This window comes from Entelurus aequoreus, linkage group LG27 (genome assembly GCF_033978785.1).
Source record: "Entelurus aequoreus isolate RoL-2023_Sb linkage group LG27, RoL_Eaeq_v1.1, whole genome shotgun sequence".
Lineage (NCBI taxonomy): Eukaryota > Metazoa > Chordata > Actinopteri > Syngnathiformes > Syngnathidae > Entelurus > Entelurus aequoreus.
The window spans coordinates 36,133,375-36,142,747 of NC_084757.1; the positions used below are offsets into that span (position 1 = coordinate 36,133,375).

A 9,373-nucleotide genomic window follows, 5' to 3' on the forward strand; every position below is an offset into this window, starting at 1 on the left:
TGGATGAAAATGTTAATAATAAAGAGAATATGTTACGTTTAAAAGAAATGCCTTTTATTATTGTCAACTAGCATAAGAAATGAAAGATAGATATTTATTAAGATGACAAAGAAATAAAAGAAATGAAGATATAAAACATAATATAACGGGAAAAAAAAGAGAAATTGAAAAAATAAATGAATATAAAAAATAAAAGAAATGCCTTTTATTATTGTCAACTAGCATAAGAAATGAAAGATAGATATTTATTAAGATGACAAAAAAATAAAAGAAATAAAGATATAAAATATAATAAATAATAAACATGATATAACGGGAAAAAAAGAGAAATTGAAAAAATAAATGAATATAAAAAATGTGTGGAAAACAGTATACTGAGTTTTTCACATTTTGTTTTACTTATTTGTTTATCATATTTCTCTTTTTTATTACATTATGTGTTTTATCCTGTATATAATAAAACAAAAAGAGAAATCAAATAAATAGATAAATCTAAAAAAAATGTGGGGAAAACTTAGTATACTGAGTTTTTCACATTTTTTTAAACTTATTTATCATATTTCTCTTTTTTATTACATTATGTGTTTTATCCGGTATATAATAAAACAAAAAGAGAAATCAAATAAATAGATAAATCTAAAAAAAATGTGGGGAAAACTTAGTATACTGAGTTTTTCACATTTTTTTTTTTACTTATTTGTTTATCATATTTCTCTTTTTTATTACATTGTGTTTTATCCGGTATATAATAAAACAAAAAGAGAAATCAAATAAATAGATAAATCTAAAAAAATGTGGGGGAAACTTAGTATACTGAGTTTTTCACATTTTTTTTTTACTTATTTGTTTATCATATTTCTCTTTTTTATTACATTATGTGTTTTATCCTGTATATAATAAAACAAAAAGAGAAATCAAATAAATAGATAAATCTAAAAAAATGTGGGGAAAACTTAGTATACTGAGTTTTTCACATTTTGTTTTACTTATTTGTTTATCATATTTCTGTTTTTTATTACATTGTGTTTTATCCTGTATATAATAAAACAAAAAGAGAAATCAAATAAATAGATAAATCTAAAAAAATGTGGGGAAAACTTAGTATACTGAGTTTTTCACATTTTGTTTTAGTTATTTGTTTATCATATTTCTCTTTTTTATTACATTATGTGTTTTATCCTGTATATAATAAAACAAAAAGAGAAATCAAATAAATAGATAAATCTAAAAAAATGTGGGGAAAACTTAGTATACTGAGTTTTTCACATTTTTTTTAACTTATTTGTTTATCATATTTCTCTTTTTTGTTACATTATGTGTTTTATCCTGTATATAATAAAACAAAAAGAGAAATCAAATAAATAGATAAATCTAAAAAAATGTGGGGAAAACTTAGTATACTGAGTTTTTCACTTTTTTTTTTACTTATTTGTTTATCATATTTCTCTTTTTTATTACATTATGTGTTTTATCCTGTATATAATAAAACAAAAAGAGAAATCAGATAAATAGATAAATCTAAAAAAAAATGTGGGGGAAACTTAGTATACTGAGTTTTTCCACTTTTTTTTTTACTTATTTGTTTATCATATTTCTCTTTTTTATTACATTGTGTTTTATCCTGTATATAATAAAACAAAAAGAGAAATAAAATAAATAGATAAATCTAAAAAAAAATGTGGGGAAAACTTAGTATACTGAGTTTTTCACATTTTTTTTTACTTATTTGTTTATCATATTTCTCTTTTTTATTACATTATGTGTTTTATCCGGTATATAATAAAACAAAAAGAGAAATCAAATAAATAGATAAATCTAAAAAAATGTGGGGAAAACTTAGTATACTGAGTTTTTCACATTTTTTTTTACTTATTTGTTTATCATATTTCTCTTTTTTATTACATTATGTGTTTTATCCTGTATATAATAAAACAAAAAGAGAAATCAAATAAATACGCTCAGTTTTTCAGTCACGCCGCGTCCGCCTTGTCTGCAGGTGGATCTCAGGTTTCCTCAGACCGGAGCTGCGGACGCCGACCTGGTGACGGTGACCGGGCGTCCCGAGTGCGTGGACGAAGCCATCGACCACCTCCTCAACCTGGAGGAAGAATACGTGAGCGAGCGCGGCGAGAGAAGGTGAGGCAAATAAAGGGGCACCGTGACGCTAACGCCGCCGCTCTTGTCAGATGGCGGACATCGTGGAGAACGAGGGCAAGGCCTACATGAGGTCATCCGGGGGCGGAGCTTCGTCCATGGATGAACATCGCGGACCGTCCAAGGGCTTTGTGGTGAGGGAGGCTCCCTGGACCACGGGCACCGAGAAGGTGAGATGACAACTTTCCCACGTCTGATACCACTATGTGATCCTTGAGTATCGGTCCATACCGCTATGATATCAGCAGGAATATCGTACACACTTTTATTGTTTAAGTTGAAGTCAAAAAGAGAACAATGGTTACTTGTATAGCGCTTTGACACCTTCATAGCTAGTTTTTCACTACCTTGCTGTTATTTAAATATTGTTTTTGATGATAAAATCAACATTTAAAAATGAGCTCACTACAAGTGCTGGACAGTTTTTATTATCACATCCAAGTCTCAGTTATAGTCGCAAGTCCAAGACCTGGCGTCCAGACGGCAAACACACCATAAAATAGTCTTTTGTCATGCCCTATAAAGTGTTAATACTGTAAAAACACCATAAAGTAGTCTTTTGTCATGCCCTATAAAGTGTTAGTACTGTAAAAACACACCATTAACTAGTATTTTGTCGTGACCTATAGTGTTAATACTGTAAAACCAACAAACTAGTCTTGTCGTGCCCTATAAAGTGTTAATACTGTAAAAACACACCATAAACTAGTCTTTTGTCATGCCCTATATAGTGTTAATACTGTAAAAACAACAAACTACTCTTGTCGTGCTCTATAAAGTGTTAATACTGTAAAAACACACTATAAACTAGTCTTTTGTTGTGCACTATTAAAGTGTTAATACTGTAAAAACACACCATAAACTAGTATTTTGTCATGCCCTGTAAAGTGTTAATACTGTAAAAACAACAAACTACTCTTGTCGTGCTCTATAAAGTGTTAATACTGTAAAAACACCATGATCTAGTCTTTTGTTGTGCACTATAAAGTATTAATACTGTAAAAACAACATAAACTAGTCTTTTCTCGTGCCCTATAAAGTGTTGATACTGTAAAAACAACAAACTAGTCTTGTCGTGCCCTATAAAGTGTTAATACTGTAAAAACACCATGAACTAGTCTTTTGTGGTGCCCTATAAAGTGTTAATACTGTAAAAACACCATGAACTAGTCTTTTGTGGTGCCCTATAAAGTGTTAATACTGTAAAAACACCATGAACTAGTCTTTTGTGGTGCCCTATAAAGTGTTAATACTGTAAAAACACCATGAACTAGTCTTTTGTGGTGCCCTATAAAGTGTTAATACTGTAAAAACACACCATAAATTAGTCTTTTGTCGTGCTCTGTAAAGTGTTAATACTGTAAAAACACCATAAACTAGTCTTTTGTCGTGACCTATAGTGTTAATACTGTAAAAACACACCATAAATTAGTCTTTTGTCGTGCTCTGTAAAGTGTTAATACTGTAAAAACACCATAAACTAGTCTTTTGTCGTGACCTATAGAGTGTTAATACTGTAAAAACACACCATAAATTAGTCTTTTGTCGTGCCCTGTAAAGTGTTAATACTGTAAAAACACCATAAGCTAGTCTTGTCGTGCCCTATAAAGTGTTAATACTGTAAAAACACACCATAAATTAGTCTTTTGTCGTGCCCTGTAAAGTGTTAGTACTGTAAAAACACAACATAAACTAGTCTTTTGTTGTGCCCTATAAAGTGTTAATACTGTAAAAACACACCATGAACTAGTCTTTTGTCGTGCCCTGTAAAGTGTTAATACTGTAAAAACACACCATAAAGTAGTCTTTTGTTGTGCCCTATAAAGTGTTAATACTGTAAAAACAACATAAACTAGTCTTTTGTTGTGCCCTATAAAGTGTTAATACTGTAAAAACAACATAAACTAGTCTTTTGTCGTGCCCTATAAAGTGTTAATACTGTAAAAACAACATAAACTAGTCTTTTGTCGTGCCCTATAAAGTGTTAATACTGTAAAAACACACCATAAACTAGTCTTGTCTCGTGCCCTATAAAGTGTTAATACTGTAAAAACAACAAACTAGTCTTGTAGTGCCCTATAAAGTGTTAATACTGTAAAAACACCATAAACTACCGGTAGTCTTTTGTCGTGCCCTATAAAGTGTTAATACTGTAAAAACACACCATAAAGTAGTCTTTTCTCGTGCCCTATAAAGTGTTAATACTGTAAAAACAACATAAACTAGTCTTTTGTTGTGCCCTATAAAGTGTTAATACTGTAAGTATTGTACTTATTACACACTGACTGTTTGTAATGTACATCTTAGTTATAGTTTTCATTGACAAATATGGAGGTGTTGAAATCGCCATGTAAAATCGCTAATCAGTAGCAAAGCCAATGTGTATTAGCATCAAGCTAGCACTTTTTTTGGGGGGGGGGAGTAGAGCCTTACTCTACTTAGGTTGGAGCGTCATTTGCAACATTACCTAGAAGATAGTATGGCTGAGTCTGCTCTCAGTGCTGCTGGAGTTGATAGCAAAACGTGGGAAAAAGTACCGGGTTCGGTACCCATTGTTATATACGTAGGAGGTATGGAAAAATCTATTTATTATTAACTGTCTGGAATGGACTTATGCCGTCTAAGTTGGAGTGGTAATTGTTTTTCAATGACACCTAGTGGTCAGTGTCTCATGACGCAGTAAGTCGAATGATGCGAACACGTGTGTTACTGGATACTTTCTGATACCGCCTTGGAGACTTTGTATGTGTAAGTAATATGCAACTATGATTATTTGATACTTGCTTACATTAGCAAATGTGCTGTTTTACACCGCAATGTTGTTCAATTGAATGATGCGGACACGTTTGTTACTGGATACTTTCTAATACTGCCTTGGATACTTTGTATGTGTAAATAATATGCAACTATGACTATTTGAGACTTGCTTGTATTGACAAACGTGCTGTTTTACACTGCAATGTTCAATTACGTTGAATGATGCGGACACGTTTGTTACTGGATACTTTCTGATACTGCCTTGGAGACTTTGTATGTGTAAGTAGTATGCAACTATAATGATTTGATGCTTGTTTATATTGACAAATGTGCTGTTTTACACCGCAACGTTGTTCAATTACGTCGAATGATGCGGACACGTTTATTACTGGATAATTTTTGATACCACCTTGGAGACTTTGCATGTGTAATTAATTTGCAACTATAATGATTTGATGCTTGTTTATATTGACAAATGTGCTGTTTTACACTGCAATGTTGAATGATGCGGACACGTTTGTTACTGGATACTTCCTAATACTGCCTTGGAGACTTTGTATGTGTAAGTAATATGCAACTATGACTATTTGAGACTTGCTTGTATTGACAAATGTGCTGTTTTACACCGCAACGTTGTTCAATTACGTCAAATGATGCGGACACGTTTGTTACTGGATACTTTCTGATACTGCCTTGGAGACTTTGTATGTGTAAGTAATATGCAACTATAATTATGTTATACTTGTTTATATTGACAAACGTGCTGTTTTACACTGCAATGTTGTCCAATTATGTTGAATGATGCGGGCACGTTTGTTACTGGATACTTTCTGATACTGCCTTAGAGACTTTTGTATGTGTAAGTAATATGCAACTATAATGATTTGATGCTTGTTTATATTGACAAATGTGCTGTTTTACACCGCAACGTTGTTCAATTACGTTGAATGATGCGGACACGTTTGTTACTGGATACTTTCTGATACCGCCTTGGAGACTTTATGTGTAAGTAATATGCAACTATAATTATGTTATACTTGTTTATATTGACAAACGTGCGGTTTTACACCGCAACGTTGCTCAATTATGTCGAATGATGCAGACACGTTTGTTACTGGATACTTTCTGATACCGCCTTGGAGACTTTTTATTTGGAAGTAATATGCAACTATAATTATTTGATACTTGTTTATAATGACACAAATGCTGTTTTACACTCCAATGTTGTCCAATAATGTTGAATGATGCGGACACGTTTGTTACTGAATACTTTCTGATCCCGCCTTGGAGACTTTGTATGTGTAAGTAATATGCAACTATAATTATTTAATGCTTGTTTGTATTGACAAATGTGCTGTTTTACACCGCAACGTTGTTCAATTACGTCGAATGATGCGGACACGTTTGTTACTGGATACTTTCTGATCCCGCCTTGGAGACTTTGTATGTGTAAGTAATATGCAACTATAATTTTATGCTTGTTCATAATGACACAAATGCTGTTTTACACCGCAACGTTGCTCAATTACGTCGAATGATGCGGACACGTTTGTTACTGGATACATTTCTGATCCCGCCTTGGAGACTTTGTATGTGTAAGTAATATGCAACTATAATTTTATACTTGTTTATAATGACACAAATGCTGTTTTACGCCGCAACGTTGCTCAATTACGTCGAATGATGCGGACACGTTTGTTACTGGATACATTCTAATACTGCCTTGGAGACTTTGTATGTGTAAGTAATATGCAACTATAATTATTTGGTACTTGTTTGTATTTACAAACGTGCTGTTTTACACCGCAACGTTGCTCAATCACGTTGAATGATGCGGACACGTTTGTTACTGGATACTTTCTCATCCCGCCTTGGAGACTTTGTATGTGTAAGTAATATGCAACTATAATTTTATACTTGTTTATAATGACACAAATGCTGTTTTACACCGCAACGTTGCTCAATTACGTCGAATGATGCGGACACATTTGTTACTGGATACTTTCTGATCCCGCCTTGGAGACTTTGTATGTGTAAGTAATATGCAACTATAATTTTATACTTGTTTATAATGACACAAATGCTGTTTTACGCCGCAACGTTGCTCAATTACGTCGAATGATGCGGACACGTTTATTACTGGATACTTTTTGATACCACCTTGGAGACTTTGCATGTGTAATTAATTTGCAACTATAATGATTTGATGCTTGTTTATATTGACAAATGTGCTGTTTTACACTGCAATGTTGAATGATGCGGACACGTTTGTTACTGGATACTTCCTAATACTGCCTTGGAGACTTTGTATGTGTAAGTAATATGCAACTATGACTATTTGAGACTTGCTTGTATTGACAAATGTGCTGTTTTACACCGCAACGTTGTTCAATTACGTCAAATGATGCGGACACGTTTGTTACTGGATACTTTCTGATACTGCCTTGGAGACTTTGTATGTGTAAGTAACATGCAACTATAATTATGTTATACTTGTTTATATTGACAAACGTGCTGTTTTACACTGCAATGTTGTCCAATTATGTTGAATGATGCGGGCACGTTTGTTACTGGATACTTTCTGATACTGCCTTAGAGACTTTTGTATGTGTAAGTAATATGCAACTATAATGATTTGATGCTTGTTTATATTGACAAATGTGCTGTTTTACACCGCAACGTTGTTCAATTACGTTGAATGATGCGGACACGTTTGTTACTGGATACTTTCTGATACCGCCTTGGAGACTTTATGTGTAAGTAATATGCAACTATAATTATGTTATACTTGTTTATATTGACAAACGTGCGGTTTCACACCGCAACGTTGCTCAATTATGTCGAATGATGCAGACACGTTTGTTACTGGATACTTTCTGATACCGCCTTGGAGACTTTTTATTTGGAAGTAATATGCAACTATAATTATTTGATACTTGTTTATAATGACACAAATGCTGTTTTACACTCCAATGTTGTCCAATAATGTTGAATGATGCGGACACGTTTGTTACTGAATACTTTCTGATCCCGCCTTGGAGACTTTGTATGTGTAAGTAATATGCAACTATAATTATTTAATGCTTGTTTGTATTGACAAATGTGCTGTTTTACACCGCAACGTTGTTCAATTACGTCGAATGATGCGGACACGTTTGTTACTGGATACTTTCTGATCCCGCCTTGGAGACTTTGTATGTGTAAGTAATATGCAACTATAATTTTATGCTTGTTCATAATGACACAAATGCTGTTTTACACCGCAACGTTGCTCAATTACGTCGAATGATGCGGACACGTTTGTTACTGGATACATTTCTGATCCCGCCTTGGAGACTTTGTATGTGTAAGTAATATGCAACTATAATTTTATACTTGTTTATAATGACACAAATGCTGTTTTACGCCGCAACGTTGCTCAATTACGTCGAATGATGCGGACACGTTTGTTACTGGATACATTCTAATACTGCCTTGGAGACTTTGTATGTGTAAGTAATATGCAACTATAATTATTTGGTACTTGTTTGTATTTACAAACGTGCTGTTTTACACCGCAACGTTGCTCAATCACGTTGAATGATGCGGACACGTTTGTTACTGGATACTTTCTCATCCCGCCTTGGAGACTTTGTATGTGTAAGTAATATGCAACTATAATTTTATACTTGTTTATAATGACACAAATGCTGTTTTACACCGCAACGTTGCTCAATTACGTCGAATGATGCGGACACATTTGTTACTGGATACTTTCTGATCCCGCCTTGGAGACTTTGTATGTGTAAGTAATATGCAACTATAATTTTATACTTGTTTATAATGACACAAATGCTGTTTTACACCGCAACGTTGCTCAATCACGTTGAATGATGCGGACACGTTTGTTACTGGATACTTTCTGAAACTGCCTTGGAGACTTTGTATGTGTAAGTAACACGCAACTATAGTTATTTGTTTATAATGACAAATGTGCTGTTTTACACTGCAATGTTGTTCAATTATTATAACGTATGTCTAGCTTGTGTGCTATTGTGTACTTAGCTGTCGTGTAGCTGCTAGTAGCCTAACAGCATGTTTACTTTTGTAAATACCTTGACTAAAAGGGTGTTTTATTGGCTACCACGCGTTATTTAACATGTGCCATCGCCCCGCAGGCCCCGGACATGAGCAGTTCTGAGGACTTCCCCAGCTTCGGGGCCCCGGTGGCAGCCAAGGCCTCTCCTTGGGGGCCCAAGCGGTTTTAGAAGCGGTCCACTTCATCCTCAACTCGACACAATCCTCCCCCGTCCCGGTCCTGCCCCCCCCCACCCCCCGACCCCCCGACTCCCTCAGGACTGACCGCTGACCCCAAAAGTCTTCAGTTGTCCCAGCCTCACTCTCAACTTGAAAATGCCTTTTTTTGTTGTTGTTGTTTTCTCTTCAGCGTCATCCTCAAGTAAGTAAGTAAGTGTCGGCGTTC

General features: G+C 34.2%; 1 protein-coding gene across 1 annotated transcript in view; it reads left to right on the forward strand.

Moving 5' to 3' along the window:
• Positions 1-9,373, forward strand: part of hdlbpa (high density lipoprotein binding protein a) — a 77,641-nt gene that overhangs the window by 67,638 nt on the left and 630 nt on the right. Inside the window, exons 26-28 of the mRNA XM_062039449.1 lie at positions 1,997-2,113; positions 2,187-2,324; positions 9,069-9,373. The exon at positions 9,069-9,373 is cut by the window's right edge and continues 630 nt beyond it. Of these exons, the coding sequence (XP_061895433.1) occupies positions 1,997-2,113; positions 2,187-2,324; positions 9,069-9,158 (345 nt within the window). The 3' untranslated portion in view covers positions 9,159-9,373. The remainder of the gene's footprint in view (positions 1-1,996; positions 2,114-2,186; positions 2,325-9,068) is intronic.